At 33.6% G+C, this 25,238-nt stretch overlaps 1 protein-coding gene across 2 annotated transcripts in view; it reads left to right on the forward strand.

Annotated features, from left to right (window-relative positions):
• The window catches only part of LOC126881397 (uncharacterized), a 246,378-nt gene that overhangs the window by 175,275 nt on the left and 45,865 nt on the right, over positions 1–25,238 (forward strand). For both annotated transcript variants that reach the window (XM_050645652.1, XM_050645653.1), the window contains exons 2-3: positions 2,360–2,551; positions 12,711–12,840. In XM_050645652.1, coding sequence (XP_050501609.1) covers positions 2,405–2,551; positions 12,711–12,840 — 277 coding nt within the window. In that variant the 5' untranslated portion in view covers positions 2,360–2,404. The remainder of the gene's footprint in view (positions 1–2,359; positions 2,552–12,710; positions 12,841–25,238) is intronic.

Below are 25,238 nucleotides of genomic sequence, written 5' to 3' on the forward strand. Positions count from 1 at the left end.
TGAGCAAACATCTTGGCTATGGTAGCACCATCGGAACTGGTTTGGCCATTATGGTTTAAAGTGTTCGGAATGCTATTATTGTTCCTTTTAGAATTTACGAACCTCCAGAAGCTTTTAATGTTACTAGGAAGTGTATGTTCAACGTTTGCTACAAACTGATTGTATGCTTGACCTGATAAGGACTTGCATATCGACCTCAATCTAGAAAATTCATTATAGTCTTGAGGTAACCTGGTCACTTTAAATTTCTTATGAGCTTTCTTTTTAGCAATGATGCAGTTTCTTAACTCTCGGGTATACCATTTAGGAAAATTGCCGGTATAAAACTTTTTCATTGGTACATAAACATCGATAGCGCCATATAAGACATCATAAAGTATATTGACCATATCATCTAAACTTTTGTCTCTGAAAATTTCATCCCAGTATATTGTGTCTAAGTAATCAGAAATACCTTGAAAATTTGCTGATTTAAAGTCGTAGAAAAAGCCTTCAGCTTTCATTTCATCAGTTAAAACATCTTCGCGGTTTAAATTAAAGCATACAGGAGGGTGGAAACTATCGGGGTCAACTAATCCCTCATCAGCTTCTGCGACAATGCAATTTTCATCATGAACCAAAACTAGATCAAGTAATGAGTTTACATTATTATAGATGTTATTGCGTTGGAAAAGATTTTGATAGGAACATATATGATTCATAATAGTTATAGCATCTTCTTCGATTAAAGGAATGTCTGGAGCAGGAATTGCCGTAGAACAAAAATTATCATGAGACCAAGTACAGTGTAGGTTGAAGTCCCCTGCAATAGAGAAATGAGAGGTGGGAAATGTATTTGAAAGATTATCGATACTGTTATTGAAAGAGATATATTTTTCTAAAGCATACTTAGGAGGAAAATAAAGCGCTCCCACAATAAGCGGACAATTAGTACTGCCAACAGCCACATATATTTGTTCTATACCTGGAAAAGATTCCAGCAGTCTACTAGGGATAGATGAGCGTACTGCAATTAGAACTCCCCCCCCCCCTCTGCTCGCAGTACTAGTGAGGTGAGAACGGTCCTTTCTATATATTACATAATCAGTAAGATCAAGTTCTGAGTCAAATATTTGGTCATTTAACCAAGTTTCAGTAAATATAATTATATCATAACAAACTCCCTGCGAATTGTTTCTAATAACACGAAGTTTAGTGCGCAATCCACGACAATTTTGATAAAAGATAGAAAAAGGAGACTTATGAAGATGGTTAAAACTTAGTTTTTTGTAACAATTTGAGGTACACCACGAATATACTTAATTATTAAATTTTGTTCGCCCTTGGAAGTCCGGTCTTGTAGTTGCGTCTTCATATTTTTCTCATAAAGCTTGCTGTTTTGGAGTTAGATCAGGAGTTATGAATACATGCGAACCTTTTAATGCTGAACGGCCCTTTAATATAGTTTGGACATCATAATTACTGGGTAAGACAACTTTAAGGCTTCTGTTACCAGACTTATTCTTCTTTCCTACTCTAACAGCCTTTTGAATAGGTATGGGCTCATTGGTAATTTTCATAAAAACTTTTAAATAGTTTTTTTGCTAGATGCATAGTTTGTAACGTACTTGCTAAAATCAGTCCGAAAAGGTGTCATTTTTCAATGAAAATGGCCAATTTTCAACCACGAATAACTCAAAAAGTGTTGAGTTTTCAAAAAATAATTATAGAACAGTTTTTGCTTAAAATTAGGTTCTCTAGCCTCTTTCGTGGCTATTTTAACCAAAACATTTTTCACCCCCGAGAAGGGGTGGGATCCACCCTTAAGATAAAAGCGCACATCGGCATAGGGTAGACTTTGTTTCTTGAGCTATTTCCTACTTACTGTGAAAATATCAAGTAAATCCATTTAATAGGATGGATTTCGGAGCCAAATACCCTCATTGACTGCCCTATCTCTCGATGACAATATGGTTGTTAGCATTAAGGGACATTAAGGGACAACTAAGGGAATGGGAAAACTGTTTAGATTTGAAATTAGTTTAAAAAAATATTTTAAAAATTAAAATAAAATTATTAACTCGTTAATCACAAACTTGGTTTTTGATTTATCTATGGAAAGCCTTGCTTCAAAACTCACTAATTCTATTCGTTCTAACAGCTCTATTGCACCAAAAACTCTTACTCGAACAGAAGCTTCAACTAAAACAGGTTAGCGCAGTTGCCACAATTCTCTCAATGTATGTTCCCTATGTCCAGCTGAACGATTTACGTTCTGTATGTACGTTCGCTTAGCGAACAGCATCCTCCGTCTGGTGGTGTCAATTCAACAGTATTGTTTATAGTGTTGTATACTAATTATTGTATGTTTTTGTTACAGATTTAGATCGAGTTACACTGCTGCTAAAAATAAGAAGGCGAGGGAATGGTTTACCTTTTAGCCAATTGGGGCATGGGAGAAAATGACACAGGTAAAAGTAATTGTGCCGAACCCACTAATGCAGCTTTCAGACGTCAAGAACAACTCAGTTGCAACAATGATGAAGTCGATTTGTTTCCTTTAAATAACCAGGTATGCATTTGCCGATGTTTATTGTTGATTAGGTTTTAAGATGTTTCGTTTTAAGAAGGCTAAAGCCTCATTTCTCTACACAGACACAAAACTTGTGTAACGAACTTCTTTCCTTGTCGGGAATTTCACGTAATTTATAAATATCCCAAATAATTGACTGGAACACACATTAAACAAAACGAACGAAATTTTAATAGACGTTTTTAATACACGTCTAATACGATATAACTCATAATTTCTACAGAACTTAGTGTGATTTTTTAAGATTATAATGTTTTAAAAGTGATCAATAATAGAAAACATAAAGTCACAATAATGTAGCGAGCTTACAGTTAAAATAAAACGCAAGCGTCGTTTATACGAATTTATTTATCTTTAATAAATAACTTTACAGATCGACTGTTTCTTATACTCTAAACTAGAATGATTTCATTGTTTATTATAATAATATACTAAAATACAAAAATACAAAAATACCAGAACGTTCCAGAAAAACGGATCAGTCCATCTCTAGTAATCGAGTTAACTTGGATCTTTTTTTTTTTTTTTTTTTTTTTTTTTTGGGAGGTGGGAATCTTAAGACCGTCTGGGAAGGTGTACCAGGTGTGTCGGATTCAGCCCGTCCTATCTCTATCTTGCCGTGCCGCCTACCGACTAAACCCACCTCCTCTTTCTCCAGCCGGCGGGTCCGGAACCGCTCTTAGCGAGCATATCTGACCCGTCGACCTTACTCATAGCTCCCCTCCGGCACTCCTAGCATGTATTCCACGGATTAGCCGGCCGCTTGGCCGCCCCCCGCCCCCGCGCGCCGCACCAGACCGGTCGCCGCGCGCGGGGTAGTGGGGCAGCCAGGACGCCACCCAAACCAAGATGGAACCAACCAAAGAATGCCAGTTGACAGTTACGAGCAACTCCAATCATTCATGCTTTCATCTATGCACGCCTTCTCATCCACCCATTCAGTCACTCACTCTGATATTAAGATGGGACAGTCTGTGTAGGTCGGATGTAAAAGGTCCTTCCCCACTGACAGCCCCACAACGATACGAACAAATATAACATAAGAAAAAGAAACAAGAATAAAAGAGATGAGGGAGAAAAAGAGAAAATAAAAGAAAGAGAAACAGAGAATAGAAAGAAAAGATAGAGAACATGAACAGGAAAAAGTAGAAAGTGAAAATAAAAGAACGGTAAGAGTTAAAAATAAAATTAAATAGATTAATTAATAAAATCCGATAAAATAATAAATAACAGATAAAATCAGCTAAAAAGTAAAATAGATAAAATCGTCGGTATACTGCGAAAACCAGGTAAATGACAAATTTTAAAGTATTGAGTTAAGTATACCAAAATTTTCAGCTTTTTACGCTCTACATACAGGTAAAACTCAATAAATGATACGACTTACTATTCAGCAGATAATTTGTGTAATAAACAAATAAGTTACAGCTAACCAACTTTTCATTTTCAAATAAAACAATATATCGCTAATTACTTCCATAAAATCAAAGTTCTGTTGCATGTAAAACCAACTAAGCGCACATTTATATTTGCCGGACAACAATATATTTCTACTGCTGTATATCTACCATATTCAGTAAAAAGGTGATAAGTGTCTTTAATACAGTGTGATTTATTTGATTTACAGGTAAAACCAGGTAAGTGATTCCACCTGGATCTTAAATTTAGGTTTAATCAGCTAGGTCTCCTAACTTTTTCAAACTAATGATAGAATATTATTTCTGATATATGCATCTTTCACTAGCATATCGAATATCAAACACAACTGGTCCGCTTAATTCAAAATAAAGCACCAAACTTTAAAAACGTTTTTTCTCGATTTCGGTATTTCGACATTTACCTGATTTTCGTAGTATACCGACGAAATTAAATAGGCAGTCAGCGTGGTTAGGGTGTATAGGGTCCTCCCCCCGCTGACTACCAACCACAACACAAACGATTTTTTTTGTAAATAAATAATATGATATGTAATATGGGTCATTCCGCCTGTAGTCGTCTCTCTTTTTCTTCTTTGTGCTTCATGGTATTTGTGACAAAAGCAATAAACAAGTCAAAGTCCCTCTTGCTTCCGATAATTCTATCCATGAGCTCTTGTGGCTCACCTAGAGGAGACCCCAGATCCAGCTGCAGCTCAGTTCGCCCCGCACAATATGCAGGGCACACGAATACGACATGCCGCGCGTCATCCACCACCCCACACTCAGGACATAGATCATCCACCGTTTTCCTTATACGGAAGGTGTAGTTCCTGAACGATCCATGTCCCGTCAAGAACTGTGTGAAGTAGTAGTTGACGCGACGATGTCGGCACTCGTACCACTTCACTACATCCGGAATCAGACATCTCGTCCAGGCAGCCTTTCCGACTTCAGTTGCCCATTCTCTCTGCCACATCTCCAAGCTCCTCTTTCTTTCTTGTGTCCCTGAACCAATTGCCCCGTTGCCCCTCTGATGCATTCGGACCCTTTCTCTGGCCAGGATGTGCACCGGCACAGACCCAGCCACCACTTGTAAGGCAATGGTTGAAACGGTTCTGTACGCGCTGCACACCCTGATCAGAGGTTTGCTCTGTGCTCTAAGAAGCATGTCTCTGTATTTGGCCATCTCTAGAACCTCGTGCCACAGTGGGGCCCCGTATAGTAAGATGGACATGATTGATTGTAACATTACTACTCGTTTTTGTGATCCAGGACCCCCTATATTTGGCATTAATTTGTTTAGTGTGGAGGTCCTTTCTTCCGCCTTCCGACATGCCTCTTCTATGTGTGGTCCGAATTTCATTTTGTCATCAAAAGTTATTCCTAAGTATTTAACTGTTTTCTGGGGTCTTATTACAGAGTCTTTGTACTGGAATAATATATGTTCTCTATATCTCGGTCCCCTCAAGATTATCGCTTCCGTTTTCTCTACTGCTAGTTTTAGATCATTTTCTTCTATCCATTCCGCGGTTCTTTTTATTGCTCGGTTTACTTTTTCTATTATGCCCCAATCATTTTCGACTAGTAAGGCCAGGTCGTCCGCGTATGCAATCGCCCTTACTCCTCTCTCCGTGTTTACTTCTAGTACCCCGTTATATAATATATTCCATAGTGAGGGTCCCAGGACTGACCCCTGGGGTACACCCGCGGTCATTTTCATCTTCTTTTTCTTGGATATACATACGGTTCTTTCAGATAGGTAGTCTTTTATTATGTTGGACACATACTCCGGAGCCCCACTCTCGACTATTCTGTCTATAATGAGGCCCCAGTTTGCCGAGTTGAAAGCGTTTTTAATGTCCAACAGAACAAGGACCACCCACTTTTTTTGCTTACTCTAGTCGTGTCCCTTATCCAGGCCGCGGCATCGACTGCCGATCGGCCTTTTCTAAATCCATATTGCTGGTTTGATAGCACTCTCTCATCTTCCAACACGCCTTCCAGCCTCTTCTTGATAAGCGCCTCATAGAACTTACCAAGGCAGTCTAGGAGGCATATTGGCCGATAAGAGGATGCCGAATCGGGGGGTTTCCCAGGTTTTAGGAGCAGAACTAGGTTCGCTTCCTTTAGGTCTTTGGGAAACTCTTGTTTCTGCAGTAGGTCGTTGCATATTCTTCTGATCAAACCTGGTTTCTCCGTTGCTACTATCTTGATTGCCTCTGGTGGCAGCCCGTCAGGGCCGGGAGCTTTCCCTGTCTTCATCTCTTGACCAGCGGTTTTTATTTCCTCTTCTGTAAACTCCTCCACCATATTTGGAAATATTTTTATAAAATTCTGGATGTCTTTGGTTGGGAAGAGGAGTTCAGCCGATTCCATCCGCTGGTCCTCATCCAATTTATATGGGGCGATTATTTTCAGGGCCTTCATGGTTATCTTGTAGGCATCGCCCCATACATCTTCGTCCAACGCTATTATAAGGGCCTGCCACTTTTCCTTTTTTTCCTGTTTTATTTTTTTATTTAATTCTTTCTTTAATTCCTTGTATATTTCTTTGAGCTCGAGGCTGCCCTGGCTTCTCGTATAATTCCTGCGAGCTCTGAGGCATCTCTCCCTTAGACCTTCAATCTCATCCGTCCACCAATAGGGGGATTTTTTATCATTCTTTTTCTTCACGGTGGCCAACTTTGCTGCATCTTTTAGTGCTCTTTTTAGTTGGCCAAGGTCAGAAATCTCTTCCTCGTTGATCTTTCTGACCTCCGATAGGTATGTGGTTTTGTTAAAATATATGTCAATGTGTCCTATCGACCGTTTTATTCCCCCCTTCACCTTAAGTTAACTTGGATCTATCCGGTCTTCAATCTTGGACCTTGGATCTACAGTCAAAGCCGAGAAAATTCTGGCGAGATCGAAAAATCTATGAGGTGCAACCGTTATGAGAGTTCAGTCGGAATTAACTCTTTAGCTACAATAATTAGTAGCTGTTGAACTATGTAGCCAAAACTATCACCGATAAAAATTATAAACATCTCATTGAATAGCAACACAGTTTTATCTGAGTTTCGTAAAACATATAAAGGCAGAAACGCATTAGAGAGTCGCGGACGCGACCCAACTCGTCGCGGATTAGTCTAGCTGAGATTCTTTAGGTTGTTTTTAATCTTCATGAACCCATATGGAAGTCGCAGACGCGAGGAGGACTTGCAGGCGAGCGGGAGATACCCCTAAAATGACTAGGTACTGACCACGGAGAGGTGAATGGCTAATTTTATTCATACTTTATATTTTTGAAGGTGCTGAAAACGAAAATGAGGTTTATATAGAATTTTATGTGGGGGAACATTGTCAAATGTTTTCACCTAAAAATAAAAAAAAAGACATCACGTTTTTTTTGCGTTTACCTCGCTACAACTCTGTTCAATTTTAATATTTTTTTCTGAAATTTTTACAGTATATAGCTCTAACATTTCTGAAGACAACGGTACCTGCTTTAAGCTTTAATTCTTATTCTGATAAAGGTTATGAATTTTTCAAAGGAAAAGGTTCGCATTTGTGCATTGCAAAGTTTAATCGCAAAAGTTGAGTGACGAAATTTAAAATTTAGCCTTTTAATCACGCTTATGTTAAAATAGAGAGTACAAAGAAGTTTTCTGGAAAATTTTAGATCAAAATGTTTTATAGAAGAAAAAATACTGCAACTTTTATTATCGACGTTAGAAATCCCCAATATAACGGTTATTTTTCGAGATACTGACCATGGGTGGTGAATGGCTAATTTTTGTCTTAGATTATGTTTTTGACGGTGCTGAAAACGAAAATGAAATTTATTTTAAATTTTAGGTGGAGGAATATTGTCAAAATCGCAATTTTACCCTAAAAATAAAAAAAGTGAAATCACGTTTTTTTGCGTTTAACTCGCTACAACTCTGGTCGATTTTAATATTTTTGTCTAAGGTTTGTACACTATATGTTGCTCACTTTTTTGAAGACAACGGTATCTGTTTTAAGATTTTAGTCTTATTCTAGTAAAAGTTATGAATTTTTTAAAGTACAAGCTGTAGATTCGTGAATTGCAAACTTTAATCACAAAAGTTAAGAGGCAAAATTTAAAATTTATCTTATTTATCACGTTTATGTTAAAACATTGAGTACAAGGAAGTTTTCTGGAAAGTTTTAGTTACAAATGTTTAATAGAAAAAAAATGGCGCAACTTTTAATGTAGACGTTATACATCCCCAAAATAGCGCTCATTTTTCGAGATACTGACTATGGGAGGTGATTGGCTAATTTTGGTCTTATTTTATGTTTTCGATGGTGCTCACAATGAAAAAGAGGTTTATTTTGAATTTTATGTGACGGAACATTGTCAAAATCGCAATTTTAACCTAAAAATAAAAGAAAAACTCGCTACAACTCTTGTTCCATTTTTATTTTTTTTTTACTTTCAGTCTTTTTTGTTATAAAAGTTATGAATTTTTAAAAATAAAAGGTGCAGATTCGTGAATTGCAGAGTTAAATCGCAAAAAGTGACAAAATTTAAAATTTATCTATTTTATTACGTTTATGTTAAACCATAGAGTTCAAAGAAGTTTTATGGGGAGTTTTAGGTCTAGATGTGTTATAGAAAAAATATGGTGCAACTTTTAACTTTAAGAAAAACGTGGTGTCTCTTTTTTATTTTTAGGGCAAAATTGCGATTTTGACAATTTTCTCCCACCTAAAATTCAAAATAAACTTGATTTTCATTTTCAGCACCATCAAAAACATAAAGTAAGACCAAAATTAGCCATTCACCACCAATGATCAGTATCTCGAAAAATTAGCGTTATTTTGGGGATTTATAACGTAGATGTTAAACGTTGCACCATTTGTTTTCTATAAAACATTTTGATCCAAAACTTTCCACAAAACTTCTTTGTACTCATGTTTTATTTTTGAATTTGATTTAAAATCTATATTTCAAATTTTGTCAGTCAATTTTGCGATTAAACTTTGCAAGTCACGAATCTGTACCTTGTACTTTAAAAGATTCATAACTTTTACTAGAATAAGACTAAAAGCTTAAAGCAGAAACCACTGTCTGCAAAAAGTGAGCTATAGTGTACAAACTTTAGAAAAAAATATTAAAACGGACCAGAGTTGTAGCGAGCTAAACGCAAAAAAAGGTGACGATTTTTTTTTATTTTTAGGGTACAATTGTAATTTTGACAATATTCTCCCACCTAAAATTTAAAATAAATTTCATTTTTGTTTTCATCACGGTCAAAAACATAATCTAAGACCAAAATTAGCCATTCTCCAGCCATGGTCAGTATCTCGAAAAATAAGCGTTATATTGGGGATTTCTAATGTCGACATTAAAAGTTGCACTATTTTTTTTCTATAAAACATTTTGATCTAAAACTTACCAGAACACTTCTTTGTACTCTCTACTTTAACATAAATGTGATTAAGAAGCTAAATTTTAAACTTCGTCACATAACTTTTGCGATTAAACTTTGCAATGCACAAATCCGCACCTTTTCCTTTGAAAAATTCATAACCTTTATCAGGAGAAGAATAAAAGCTTGAAACAGGTACCGTTGTCTTCAGAAATGTTAGAGCTATATACTGTATATCAGAAAAAAATATTAAAATCGAACAGAGTTGTAGCGAGGTAAACGCAAAAAACGTGATTTTTTTATTTTTAGGTTAAAATTGCGATTTTGACAATGTTCCCCCATATAAAATTCAAAATAAACTTCATTTTCGTTTTCAACACCCTCGAAAATATAAAGTATCAATAAAATTAGCCATTCACCCCTCCGTGGTCAGTATCTTGAAAACTAAGCGCTTTATTTGAGGGTGTCCCGCTCGTGTATTGATTCGATTTTTAATGAGAAACTCAAGTCTTCCACTGTCTTGTTCGCGACGAGTCGCGTCCGCTACTCTCTAATGCGTTTCTGCCCTAATTGTTTTTTATATTCACTGTCTTAGATAAATATAATATTCTTAATTCCATGAAAACAATATATGTAGTAAGCTGAAAAATTATCGATCATAAAAAATCGAGCAAAATATCGCATTCATTTGCTTTACATTTTACTTCATCTCAACTCAACAATATTTCTGAAAGTTGCGGTTTTTCTAAATACTTCAAAGTGAAACATTTCATCATGCTTTGGTTTTATAAAAATTCAAGATAAAGACATAATTCAAGACTAGGGATTTCTTTCTGGAAAGTTTTTACCATTATGTTACTTCGTTTCGTGTTAATACATAAAGTTTTCCGGACGTTACACTCTATTCACTCCGAGACCCATGTAGACAAGGCGAAAACGGCGGGTTCGTTGGAAAAATATTCCCATGAGATTTTTTTGCATAATCACATTCGTGAGACACCCCAGAATAAGGTTCAAGAAGTCGCCCACGCGAAAAATGGTTCTTTTCATTAACATTTTTTTTAATCAAATTGCAAAAATCAATATTTTCGGCCCGGTGAAATTTTTTTTAGATTTTTCGGACCATTCCGGACAGAAAAGGTCTCTTATAATTTCTCTCTTAAGTTGATCGTGTTCGAGTTATAAGCAATTTAAAATTTGAAAAACGCAAAAATGGCCATTTTTAAGACTTAATAACTCAGTTAAAAATGATTATTATGAAAGGCAGAAAGTGACTAAATCAAATTTAAAGCCCCCCCTTCATGATCCTGAAGAAATTTGTGTCATTAATTTATTACTAAGCTGTTATTTCTAATTATTAATAATCAGTGGTAAGATCGTATTGACGCGGCTGTAAATGTGAGTGCGAGTGAGATGCGCCATTGGACTGCCTGAACGGCATTTCTTTCGCACTCATCATGGACGGCCGCCGAATACGTGCATGTCGCTCATTATTTTTACTTAAAAATAACAGGTTAGTAATCAAATATTGACAAAAATTTATTCAGGATCTTGTAGGGAGGGCTTTAAACTTTGATTTAGTTATTTTCTGACTTTCATAGTAATAAGGTAATAACTTTTAACCGAGTCACACCGAGTTATTAAGCCTTGAAATTCGCCATTTTTCGTTTTTTTCAATTTTAAAATGCTTTTACCTCGAAAGCGATAACTTTAGAGAAAAATTGTAAGAGACCTTTTTTATCCAGAATGGTCCAAAAAACCTAAAAAAAATGTTTCGGCCAAAAATATTGATTGTTACAATATGATTAAAAAAAATTGTTAAAAATAATTTGGACCATTTTTCGCTTGGACGACTTCTTGAATCTTATTCTGGAATGTCCCACGAATGTGATTATGCAAAAAAATCTCATGGAAATATTTTCTACAAAGAATTCGCCGTTTTCGCCTTGTCTAATGAGCATTGTCGTCTCCACTATATATAATTATTTTCGTTTTATATATTAAAGATGACAATACAGAGCTATCCCCCTCTATCAGTCTAAAGGTACGGACCAACAAGGCGTTGAAGCGCGCTTCACCATTAAACGTCGGCAAAGAGAGATAGAAAATATATAATAGTGCAAAGGAAAGAGAACACAGTTGACACCCCAAAGTACTGTAAAATTAATAAATATTGACTTTTATGATAAAATCAGTCGGACCATAATGTCCCCAAGAATATCAAGGTACACCACCCGTGTGGGCGATAGCAATTTTATTAAGTTGGTTAATTCATACAATGATAAAAATCTTAAAAACGACGTAGTTAGACCACTACATAGTAAAATTACCAGGGCACTGATCGTATCAGCGTCCGATCTCCGTAGAAAACGGGACGCTTTAGTACCTGTATGGTAAATTCTTTCGAATCGTGTAATTTTACCGACAATTCACGGGAAAAAGCGCGACGCTCCACAGGACTATAAAAATAGGGTACATAGACCATAAATTAGGGTTCGGTATTAGCTTGGGGATCATAAATAACACATTTTGAGAGAATTTTCGCCATTTCACGATGCCTAAGGCTCGATGCAAATTTGCAAGCCGCGCGCACGCTGCGAGCAAGCTGCTTGTTTTTTAGTCAAGTTTAGCAGAAACTGGCGTGCTCTCGGTCCACGCCGCCTGCAAGTCACTTGCAGGCTTGCAGTGGATAAATTCACCTCATGTACTGCTGAACCGCCATCGATCGCACGTAGCTTGCTCGCAGCGTGTACGCAGCTTGAAAAGACGCAAATGTGTATCGAGATTTTGACAAAGATTGTTTCACAAACAAATGAAAGTGCGAGAAGGCAATGCTACTCTGCAATTCTAAACGCCACCAATGCTCTCCATGTAAAAATAAATAATAATTTTAATAATTGAAGTATAATGATTGCGTTTATAAAAAAACACTTATTATTTATTATAATATGATTGTTTGTATTACCAATATCCCATTAGTTTTAACGACGAATCATTACCGTTTTAATAAAAATGATTATGGTACCAACCAATTACGAGTATTTTATTCAGTTGATCTACTTACTTTGGATTTGTAGTTATATAGTATAATGTTTATAATAGGCTGTACTAGTTTATCCTGGAGTGTGCGTATTTATATCAGGATCGACTAGTTCGGCCTAGCCTAAACTGGTTTATCCTTTTGGGGCTTAGGACGAATTAGTTTGGACTAAGCTATATCAATTAATCCCATCGCGTAGAGGACGAACTAGTTCAGTCTAGCAAGGAGAAACTAGTTTGTTCTGAAATAGGGTTTGACCGGCAACACATACCTACATTTTTCTATTATTCTTTTTTTTTTAGGTTGGTGGTCACACGAGATTGATGGTATTGAATTCTAGTACGATAGTCAAACCCCTGAACTACCGAGAATTGGATTTTTATCAAAACATACAGGAACAGGATATTAAAAATTTCGTACCGAAATATAAAGGTAAGCTGAGTAACTTATAAGAAAAAAAGTGACTTTTCGGAAAAGACTCAAAGTGCCATTTCTAATATTTTATATTTGTTTTATTTGGTGCTTTTTTAATACATAATATAGATTTAGTACAATTGTAATATTTGTAAAACAACAAGAATCAAAATAAAGCTTTTTCCTTAATCTTAACTCATTTTGCATGCTTATTTTTTTTTTAAATAAAAACCAACTTTTTTCTATAATCATCCAAATTACGTCTTTGTATTATAAAATATTGTGAATGTTATCATTTCATGGTTTTTTATTTTAATTTCTTTAGTGTGTAAAAGAGTGAGTGGATGGTGTTTATTTTATACAGGATATCACTGAATTATCTTTACATAGAACGACCATAGATTCCACATGACGTTGCAGATAATTTTCTATATTTTAAAACCATATGAATTGATTGTGGCCTTTATTAATCGGTATTAATTAATGAGTTACTATATTCCAGATTCTGGAAGAGAATACTTTAATATCAGTTAGTATTTACTTTTACTTGGGGGTATTTTTTTTTAAACAAATTACATACATTACATAAAGAAATTATTTACCTTCTACATTCCTAGAGAAGGTACAGTGTGATATTTAAATGTGTGATGTTAAAATTATCATTTTTTTAGTATTGATATGTTGACCACTTTCGTTCACGAATTAAATTTCTTTAAGCTAAACATCTGAAATTTGCAACATAGCGAGATTGATTTTTTTGCGAATTTTTGATATTAGTTTTACATTTTCAAAATGCACAGTTTGGTCACCTACCAGATGTCCTCATTTGAAGACATCGTGAGCCAATGGAGTAAAAATATTAGAAATGTGTTTAAAATACTGACAACTAAGGTATTTTATTCAATAAGTAATGTATGGTATCTTACAAAACAATTTTTTTGTTTACTTATACAGAGATGAACATTGCATTTGTCGCATGTCATTCGTGAGTTGCTCTTTCAACCAGACAATTTACATCTTGGATTCATTAGGTTTATCATCGTGTGTGGGAAAAATGATAAAATCCATCTCGCCATACTTCTTGGACAGAGAGCGTTTTAATATTTACCTAAAAATTAGTTTTTCCGTTGACTCAAAATGTCCACAAACGAGTAAATGCTTTTCAGGATATCCGCGGTAGCTAATTTTAAGCAAAACCGCTATAACAATATTTTTTTAACAAACTCTACTATTTCACTATTTGTCAACAGCATAAGATACATTCAATACCAATTGTTCACACTGTAAGTAGTGTTCACTGTATACATCAGTCATAAGTAACTATAGGAACCCATATTTCAACAAATTAAATATTTTGTTCAAAAGCTGTAGATGGCAGCACAAGTACTCATTGGACGGAATAGGATGTCCATAATCGGGACAATGTGTTATAAGGGTAAAGACATATGGAATTACAAAAAAGAATTATAGAATAGGTTGTCCTCAATTGAGGACAGGTGAACGAAAGGATTTACAGACCGTAAAATGTTTTGCAACATTATTTTCTCATATATTCTCACTGTTTGTGTACTTTTTGTATCTTTAAATTTTTGAATATATTGATGTTTTATTTTGTATATTCGAAACGCAAATCGGTAGGAATGCGCATTTAACGTTTTTTCTACTTTAATGACAAAAAAGCAAATTCATTAGTGGAACCGACTTCAAAATTATTTTGCACATCATATTAATTGAAACATTAGCCAAGCCGCACACCAAAGAAACATGAAACGAAAAACATGAAATATGAAACGAAAAACATGTTTCATGAAAAGAAAACACTGCTAAACAAATCTCAAAGTCCGCCTACCAATGAAACAAGTGTGATTCATGCTCATGACACATTTTTATTTTCGGAGAGTTTCATAAAAGGCCGGATATATATTTGTTTAGCAGTGGTTTATTTCCATGAAACGTAATTTACGTTTCATGTTTCTTTGATGTGCGGCCTGCCTTACTTATTTGGTTAAAACATCTCATTTTTGTTGGCAAAAAATATGTTAATTTGTCTGGACTAAATTACAGTTCTGTTTATCTTAGAAGGGATATGTTAATATCAACATTCACGCAATGTGACTGATTTTGTTAATTTTGTTATATTCGGTGTAAATTTTCCAATCGATTTAACGGAAGTGGAAATGAAAATTTTATACTCCCCAACTTTTTTGATATCGAGACAAACCAGACATTTCTAGACGTAAATAGTTATCACACCGATTAATTTGAGAAATTAAATAGATTTATTAGGCAAGATCCCAAGTCATAAGGATGTCTAGCCACTTTAATACATTTCATTTCATGTCAACTGTGCAATTTATAATTTTAAAATTGAATTATTTTTAGTGATAAAATTATATAACATGTTTAATATTTTAATAAGTTGTTATATCAGTTTTTAAGATTATCTAAGTATTTTGTAATGAAATGATAAATAATTCTGGATTATTATTGATATAACTTTTTTTAATTTTCAAGACATATTTGTTTGTAGATTTTTACTATGTAGATGTAAACGTAAATGTCAATTTTATGATAGAATAAGTTTGAATTTACTATTTTATTTGGGAGATAAGCCACAATTCAAACTTTAATTGTGGCTTATTTCCCAAATAAAATAGCAAATTGTATAAGATGCCACAAGGAAATGTGACATTTCCTTATGCTGAATTATCCTTGTGGACCTAGGACTAAAAATTTCATTTAAACTCGATAAATAGGGAAATAGGACCTAGTATGTATCGGCGTTTTCGGAAAAAGTTCATATGTGCCGGTAATTTCAAAATTGATATAGAAATGGACCTATTATTGTTATTCTTCCTTAAATGAACAGTGACAATTTTTGTTCTCGGTTCTTGGAAGAAAAATAACATATATCATAACAGACCGGTTAGTTTTAGTAACATTGCTGTATACTATAATTGTATTTTAATTTGTTAAGGTGAAACAGTAGCGAGCAACAGGTAGCGAAAACGCGTTCCAAGATTGCGGCTGTAATTTTGAATATTTTTTCGAGATATTTGGCACACGTATTCGTAATATAATAAAGAATGGCGGTACAGAGCCCAATTTGAAAAATATATTAATATGTGGAAATTACTCTATAATTAAATACAATAATAAAAAAACGAGCCTGTACCGCCATTAAGAAGAACAAAAAAATACACTTTCTTCAAATAAACTTTTTTATCCGATGCCTAGATTTTGTGTCATTTGGAACTACTAATGAAATAAAAAATTTTAGTAGTTCCAAAATGACACAAAATCTAGGCATCGGATAAAAAAGTTTATTTGAAGAAAGTGTATTTTTTTGTTCTTCTTAATGGCGGTACAGGCTCGTTTTTTTAATACTGTATTTAATTACAGAGTAATTTCCACATATTAATATATTTTTCAAATTGGGCTCTGTACCGCCATTCTTTATTATATTATGAATACGTGTGCCAAATATCTCTAAAAAATATTCAAAATTACAGCCGCAATCTTGGAACGCGTTTTTGCTACCTGTTGATCGCTACTGTTTCCTCTTATTTATCTCTTCGTTCCGATAGTAACAGTATGTTATTAAAATCACTTTATCATTTTTCTCTTTTTTCGATTATTAGTTTTTATTGCATAGTATATAAATTATTGTAATCACTGAATACTCAGTGAAAAAATAATCCTATTAATTAAATTAATGAATAATTTAAGCGATTATGCAAGTAAAGATTATTTAAAAGAAGAATATTCAAAAACTAAACGAAATAGCCATTTCTACATAGTGAAATTTATACTCCGCCGTCCGAAATTACTACAACGATAATACACTTGCTAATGTTTGTTTACGTCTAGCTCGCAGTGTTGCCATTTAAAGCGTGTAGATATGTCTAATTTAAATCTAAACAGTCTATATTATGATTTAGGTATGTATGTCTGGAATTGGTAAATGTTCATTGGACTTTTAATACATACTATCATTTGAGATATACTTAAGTTCTGCGACGTCACCACAGGCGTTGTGACGTCATCTCGTTGAACTCACGTTGTTATCTACTTTTATCATCGTAATTAGTACTTTAATCTGCCTTCCTGCATTGTTTAAGACCCATTAACTTTGAAAATTATATGAATATTAGAAGAAAAAAATAAATTAAAAATCTTCTAGCAGTATTAAATGCTAGAGTATTTAAGAAAGATGCTAAGGGTACTTCGAATATGGGATATTTATCAAATTCATGAATTACTAATGTTAGTTTACAGATTTTATAAGCAAAAATACGTTTTTTTATAATGTGTATCTGTTTAAAATTGATAGGAATCTATGGTTACGCTATTCGTAAAGAAAAACTGATTGTGTCTTAGCAGTATTTCTTTATACCATATTATAATTCTTTGATTGTCTTGTGTGTTAAATACTTTTTAAGAACTAAAACTATTTTGAAGTTTTTAGTTTCTGAATTTAAAGGTTTCTATAATTTCAGTTTAAGTAAGTAACAACATTCTTTAATAAATTTACATGAGGTAAGTGATTTTTCTAATACATTAATTTATCGTAAAAAAAGTTTTGGCGAAATGTGTAAAAGTATTTTTGTGTATTAAAAAAGTTGCTATATAGGTTTGTAACGTTTGTCAAAAAAATTGGTCTGAGTAAATGATGTATTGCTTTGATCAATATTCTCTCTCAATCAAATTTCTAAAATTGGTTGGTTATTCGTGGAATAGAACCATTGTCAATAAAATTGTAATTAGTAAAATTAAAATATACTTTGGATCAATCAATCGGAAAAATTAGAAAAAATAAAAATATATAAAGACATAATCGAATAGAATTGTGAAAGAATTTCAATAGCGTGAAATCAACTGTTTCTCGACGGTCTGGAATCATCTCGATAACTGGAGATAAAGCAGCCCAAAGCTCAGGTGGATGAATAAGCTCAATATGCTTAGATAAAGATAACCCAAGCACATAATAGAAATTATTATGGCGCGTGACACTGAGAAGGTCGAGACCCTCTAAGAGCTGTAGCACCACTGATGATGATGCGACGCAGTAAGAAATCAATTGCGTTATTAAAAAATGCAGCTTCTGTTGTGTAGAAAATACTTATACGGAAGATATTTCATGGATATTGAGAATGATGTTACCTGAGCATGTAACAAATATACCATCTATACCTACAGTGATGAGTCCCCTGATAACCGGCAAAATAACGCAAAAGATGGAAAACGTTAAGTGAGATAGTACTAGATAAAGAGCTAGGGGATTAGAAGGGGTACAAGTGACAAAATATTGTAAATTGAGTTAAGTGCACAAAATAATACTAGATAGTACTAAAAATTTAGTGGCAAGAGATACAGCTGAATTAAACTACTGGTGGCTACATATCGCAGGTTCTAGTTTAACTTTAACTAGTTACAAAATATTTATTTTTAATATTTAAGAGTTTGCGGCAAACAGGTATAACTACACTTGTATCCCTTTGCCTGTAAGGTGTTGGATATTATTTTTAATAAATCATTTAGCAGCATCTTTGCAAATCAAGCTCTTAAAAAGTATTCAAAATCAGTGAAATAATAACACAAAATATATCAAGTAATTTTTCATAACTAAAAACGTTTCATTTTTAATTTTTACTTAATTTTTCTTTTATTTTACTTTAAGAAATTCGTAACGTACTTAAGTAACAAAGAGAAACAAGTGCAAAATTTGAAGCAGAGGGGTACAAGTGCGAACTTTTTTTCAACATTTCAAATATTTTAATTGAAAATAAATACTAACTTTACAAAAGGTTTTACAATTAGATAAATAAAATGTATAAAATTAATTCAAAATAAATCCATAAGTGATTAATTCGCTGTAGAATTTACTAAGTATGTAAATTTAACTTTGACTTCGTTTTTCTCAACTTTTTTTTTTATCCATTTTATCACTTGTATCCCTTAGCATCTAATCCCCTCAATTATAGTTATGACGTCGAAAAACATTTTATATCAATGTCCCATGTTATTCGTTTCGGCTGACACAAATAAACGTCATGTCGAAATAGAAACGTCAAATAAACTTAATTTCAAACTAAAATTGTGGCTTATTAAAGCAGATTGTGTAATGGTCAGCAATTATCCCTGAGCGAGAAAAGTTTTTACCTTTGTTGTATTTGCGCCATATCAACTTCGAATTATTGTAGGTGAATAAGGGCTTTTTCCTTTATTCCGAGACAATGAGCTGGCCAAATACCCAAGTATGTGGAGGCCAATAAACCAAAGAAGAAGAAGAAGACAGATAACCTAATAAAACTAGATTAGGAGAAACGTCATATTACGCACAATTATGACTGGAGTCAACTAGCTGTTAAGCTAACGTCTAAAGGTGGAAACCGATTCTACCGATATTTTCCCACCTCTACTAAGCTTTGCTTTTAAACCAAGAGGAGTAAACTCAAAAGACAAATTCACACCCAAGAAAGTCACTAGAAATATCACCAAATACATCTTGTTTTTTGGTTGATCATATCGGCCTTTGACAGTAATCCATAAATATTATATTATACTAATACGTAGCTAAATAGTTCTAAAAACAATTGTTTTTTATGTAAAAACAGACTAAAAATCTATAAATTAAAGTAATAACGCAGAAAATACAAAAAATCGCTGATATAACTTAATTAATCTATGAAATGCCAACAGTGTCACAATTTGATAAATGTCATTAGTGTCAAAATTTGATAACAGTGGACTAAACTTGCCTGAGGTTGGACCAATTACAAACAAGCTTTACGGCGCGGGAAATTTGAATCACTCCTCTTGGTTTAAAAACAGAGTATAGTTTCATCTCTTGTTATTTCACAACGTATTATTTTTTCCATCTTTTGCGTTATTTTGCCGATTATAGGCACGCTCAACACTGCATAGTAGTTAAATTGCATTTAGAAAGCCGCAAAGAGTCGTAGAAGTGAGCTTATTGAAAAAAAAAATAAAAAAATATTCATACGTATAATCGATTACCTACTTCACGATCTTACGCTTGTGGTACTCGTTTATTCATAGTTTGCCTTTTTTTAAAGATATTTGACGTCATTAGTTTTTGTTGCTATTAAAGTTAATTAAAGAATTTACGTTTGCACCTGTTAACATGAATGATTCATTAATAGCTCATTGAACACACCTTCAAAGCTTTTTTGCTCTTTTTATCGTGAAAACCAAATCGATGAACAAGTCTATAAATACTTATATAACAAATGGTGTATAGATATTAATCACTCTTTTTTTTTTGTCAAGGATTTTTTCTTGGGTATTTTCCATCCACTTATGCTTGTTTCAAATTAATTCTGGGTAATTTTTTATAATCTATTTTGTGTAAACATTAATGGTTATATAATTTGTGCAAACAGACTACATTATTTTTTTAAATCTGCCTCTATCAGTCAATCCTTCACCTGAGATTTGTTGAAGATATTTAGTCCAGAGAAATAAGGTTTTTGTCGGGACACTTGAGCAGCCAGGTTGCAAATGGATTTTTTGGGTACTATATACCTAATACATTATAAATACAAAAATGCCCGTCACAGTTTGGACGAGAAATTTAGTTATTAACAAATAAGTGTCAAATATGACAGTTTTTTCGTTTAAATCGCTGCAGATAAAAATAGGGTAATTAAATATCTTATTTATAATATACTTCTTTTTGTAGATGAGCCAAGGTTTAAAATGGCACTTTTTTAATTTTGGTCCGATCCTTTTTTGTTTGGGAAAGTGCAAAATAAGACTAAAATTTCAAAAATAAAAAATGTGCTATAACTTTTGCGAAAATGGCTTTAATACTTTCATATTGCACGAAAAGTTGAGTCAAACATTCCATATACTGCACAAAATTTTTTAAGACGATTCGTGAATTAGTTTAAATTTTATTCAATTTGTTTATCGCAAAGAGCTTTTTTTTCGCAATGTTATTCTTCAGAAAATAATAACGACATAGCAATTCTGTGGAAACCACATGCAAGAATAATAGTTATATTTTTAAAGTGTTGAAAAAATCATTAAAAGTTGTTTTTATCACTCCGAAAAAAGTTTAGTAAAATAGAGTCATTTTTGGCTTCTAAACAATTTGAATAACATTGTTAATATTGACTATAGGGTAAATCTACTGTAGGATTTCAAAAGCTGGTATTTTTATACGAATTTTCAGAAAAAAACTTTTTGCCTAGGTTAATTAGGTTCAAAGTTAGCCACTTTTATTATTTAATTCGCAGGTACTTCTATATACATCAAATTCCCCTGTAACAGTGTTAGTTACCATACTACTCCGAAACGGCTTGGCCGATGTTTATAAAATTTTAAACGTTTATCCTGTAGGACGTTGAAAAGGTTTTAATCTATTTTTCATACCCATAAGTTATAAGGGCGGTTGCCCCCCTGACATTTTTTTTTATTTTTTTGGACAAAATTATCTACCTTAATTTTAGATGATGCAGAATTAAAAAATACATACAACCCTTAATTTTGACTCTTCTATCACCAACCACTATTTGTTAATAGCCATCTATATATTTACATCTATAAAATTCTCCTGTCACAGTGTTAGTTTCCATACTCCTCCGAGACCGCTTGACCGATTTTTATAAAATTATATATGTATATTCGGTAGGTCTTAGAATCGGACGTAATCTATTTTTCATATCCCTGAGTGATAAGGGGAGTTCGCCCTAACATTTTGTAATGTTAGGTAGGGTTGTGTGTACATAACATACTCTATAAGACTACGAGTACATACAAATTAAAAAAAATTTGATCAAAATCCATCAACAAGTTCCATCGATATTAATCGCAGCATATGTTTGCAAAATCAGTTTCATTTTTTGAGTGCACGTATTTTAGTAATTCCCCTCCACCGACCACGAATTAATTCCGTTCGGACGCCATTTTTAAATCTTTATTAATCACTCTGTTGAGGTTCAAAGTTTACTCAAACTTTTACACATAACCTATATATCTTCAACTTCAAAATGGCTCTAGTTAGGTTGCTTAATTGTTATAAACGAAGTAGCCGTCAATTAAATAAAAAAAAAGTGGCTAACTTTGACCGTAATTAACCTCCCCGAAAAGTTTTTCTTTGAAAATTCATATAAAAATACCAGTTTTTCAAATTCCGTGTAGTTTTAGCCTACAGTCAATATTAACAAAGTTATTCAAATTTTTTACAAGCCAAAAATGACTCTATTTTAGTAAAATGTTTTTTGAGTGATAAAAATGACTTTTTAATGATTTTTTTTTAATGCGTTCAAAATATTACTATTCTTCTTTCATGTTGTTTTCACAGAATTGCCGTATCATTATTATTTTCTGAACAATAACATTGCGAAAAAAAAGCTCTTTGGTATAAACAAATTGAATAAAATTTAAACTAATTGACGCATCGTCTTAAAATTTTTTGTACATTGTATGGACTGTTTGACTCAACTTTTCATGCAATATGAAAGTCCTTAATTTATTTTCGTAAAAGTTATAGCAAATTTTTTATTTTCGAAATTTTAGTTTTATTTTGAAATATCCGAAGCAACAAATAATCGGACCAAAATTCAACAAACGTTATTTTAAACCTTGGTTCATCTACTAAACGAAAAATATTATAAATAAGACACTTAATTACCCTGTTTTTACCTGTAGCGATTTAAAAGAAAAAATTCTCATTTTTGACCCTTATTTGTTAATAACTAAATTTCTCGTCCAAACTGTGACGGGCATTTTTGTATTTATAATATATTAGGTTTAGGTATATTATAGTACCCAAAAAACCCATTTGCAACCTGGCTGCTCAAGTGTCCCGAACATGGTATATTTTTGCCTTATTTCCCTGGTGTAATTTCCATTGAATAGGTATTCTTCGTTGTAAATATGCATAAAGTGGATTTATAATCTATTAAGAAAAAATTATAAAAATAATTAGACCAAATTTAATTATCAATTAAATTTTAATATCGCCCTAATACCCTGATTACTTAATTAATTTTTCTTACTCCGTCTTACTTCGTGGATCTACGCACATCTAGATAAATAGGTGTTTCTCATAAAAAATCCAGGCATTTTTGAGAATAACGAGTACATGATTTTATAGAACGTAAGATGTTTGACGTTACGATTTTTTGTCCAAAAAATAAAAAATTTAAGCTCACAACATTCCAAGAAATTGACACACTAGATGTTGTGCAAAATCCCATGAACCTTGAAAATACGGATAACAAAAAGCTAAAAACATTGGACTATTTTAATTTCATACTGAAGTCCCAGTTTGCACCCTGATGTTTTCAGAAATGTCGGATTCCATGGTTTCGTTCGTAGATTGACGTCACCAAATGAGTGAGTCAGGTTCATGCGATTTTATAAGTAGTCTACCACAGATCGTAGTATGACTTCACCCATATAACTTCACATGCTGCGTTTATGGCTTTACGGCTATGTAATTGAATATATACAACCAAACTTATATTATGGAATCACCATATATTTCAAACCTGAAGCTTTTGGACGGTACAGGTGTATTTCAGTTGAAACGATTATAAGAAGAGTTCGTGCCTAAAGACTATACAGCAGGAGACAGTAACGGGATCGCGACTTATCCAGGCAGCACAAGATTGGTCACGTAAATTGGTGTCCTCAACACCAAAACTGGCACGTTGGAAATTGTCAAAGTTTGCTATTTTCAAACGAAACCAGGAACAAGATTTATATAAAATCAGATGATCAAAGAATTCGTGTACTAAGAGGGCGAGGAAGACAAATAAGAACGGAAACTGACAGATCTGTTCACAAATATAAAAGAAAAAGTGTCATGCTCTGGGGAGGCATTATGATCGGTAAAAAAATCCTTTAATTTTCATCCAACCAACTAATAGCCTTGTGACGGGTAGTTACAAATTGGTAACTTTCATTTTTGCTCGGGCGCCAGTTTGTAATGGGTAGTTCTTTCAGGACAGCAGACTCAATAAAACTATATTGTATTTACTATTATCCAAAAACGTAATAACTTACTGTTATCAAAAACGTAATAACAATATCAGTAAACTACAGGAAACAATCACGCTATACGGAATCAATATATCTACATAATTACACACATACTCGCAGTCCATTATACTTCAGTTAGACACAGACTCACAGTCCACTACACTTCAATCCAGTGTAATCACAATCAAACATCGACACATGTCTACCCATCCACCAACTCCGGATCAGAGATGGCAGCTACCACTGTAAAGCCGGAATTGTAACAACTTAGTGCTGTTGCAGTTTCGGCAAAACACCTCTTCACTACAGAGCACTTTTACCCCGGAAGAGTTCCGAGTCACTCCGTCGCATAACTGATGCTAGTCGGCCGCGTGCTGGCGGCCACTGGTTGTGGCCTCCTTTTACGATCCTCCGCCTTCTTCTTAAATACATTCTCGGCACCCTCCTTGGATGCCTCGGAATAGAAGTGGAAATGAGTAGAGTTGCGCTGGTATCGAAGCGCGTACGGTTCTCTGCTGCTGATTTGCTGAACGCCGGAATGAAGGCATATCGTTACAGCTTGCAGGTATATTGAGTTGGTTAATTCAGCTTAAATCGCTTAAAATAATAAAAAATATAAGATGTTATAAAAATATGTAGTCATTCTCACATTAAGTGGAGTTTGCAACCCGATTTCACTGTATAATTAGGCAACAAGTTACAATTTAATTAACTACACATTGACATTTTGCCAATTCTTTTAATACTTATAATATTTAACGTGTGAATGGTAGAATGAATGAGCTAAACAATATTTTTCGAAAAAAATATCCGTTTCATTGTTTTATTGAGGGACATGATCATCTCCAATTGGATTGGCTGACAGACAGACAGAAAAGGATCTGCCTGCCCGCTGCCTACCTGGTTCCCAGAAAAATGTTTCGACGACCTTCCTAAGGGTTTGTATGGACGTTCTCCATATTTTTTGGGTTGGAAGGCCATAAAATGCTTACAAAAGAGGGTTGGCTTTATTATTTTTATTTAATTAAGAAAATAAATAACATATCGGAAAATGGTTTCAAAATCATAATATGGAAATAGTTTTCGGATGTTTTGAAAGGCTGCAGCTGTTTTATTGCTATTTAATTTCATACAAATTGGTATTTGACTTCTTTGCACTTTATTTTATACTTTTATTAAAGTATAAGCGAAACTAAAACCAAGTACATGACCGTCAAAAGAACACCTGACATGCCTGACAATGAAAATAATTTCGCAATAAACAACTATACCATCGAATGAGTTGCAAATTTTTTTATGATAATATTAGATTTGCTTCTACTTGGTTCCTGTAATTTAATATTTTTAATGTCTATGTTTTCTCTGGATAAAAATAACACAAACATGTAAAGCGCGCACCA

Source organism: Diabrotica virgifera, chromosome 3 (assembly GCF_917563875.1).
Source record: "Diabrotica virgifera virgifera chromosome 3, PGI_DIABVI_V3a".
NCBI lineage: Eukaryota > Metazoa > Arthropoda > Insecta > Coleoptera > Chrysomelidae > Diabrotica > Diabrotica virgifera.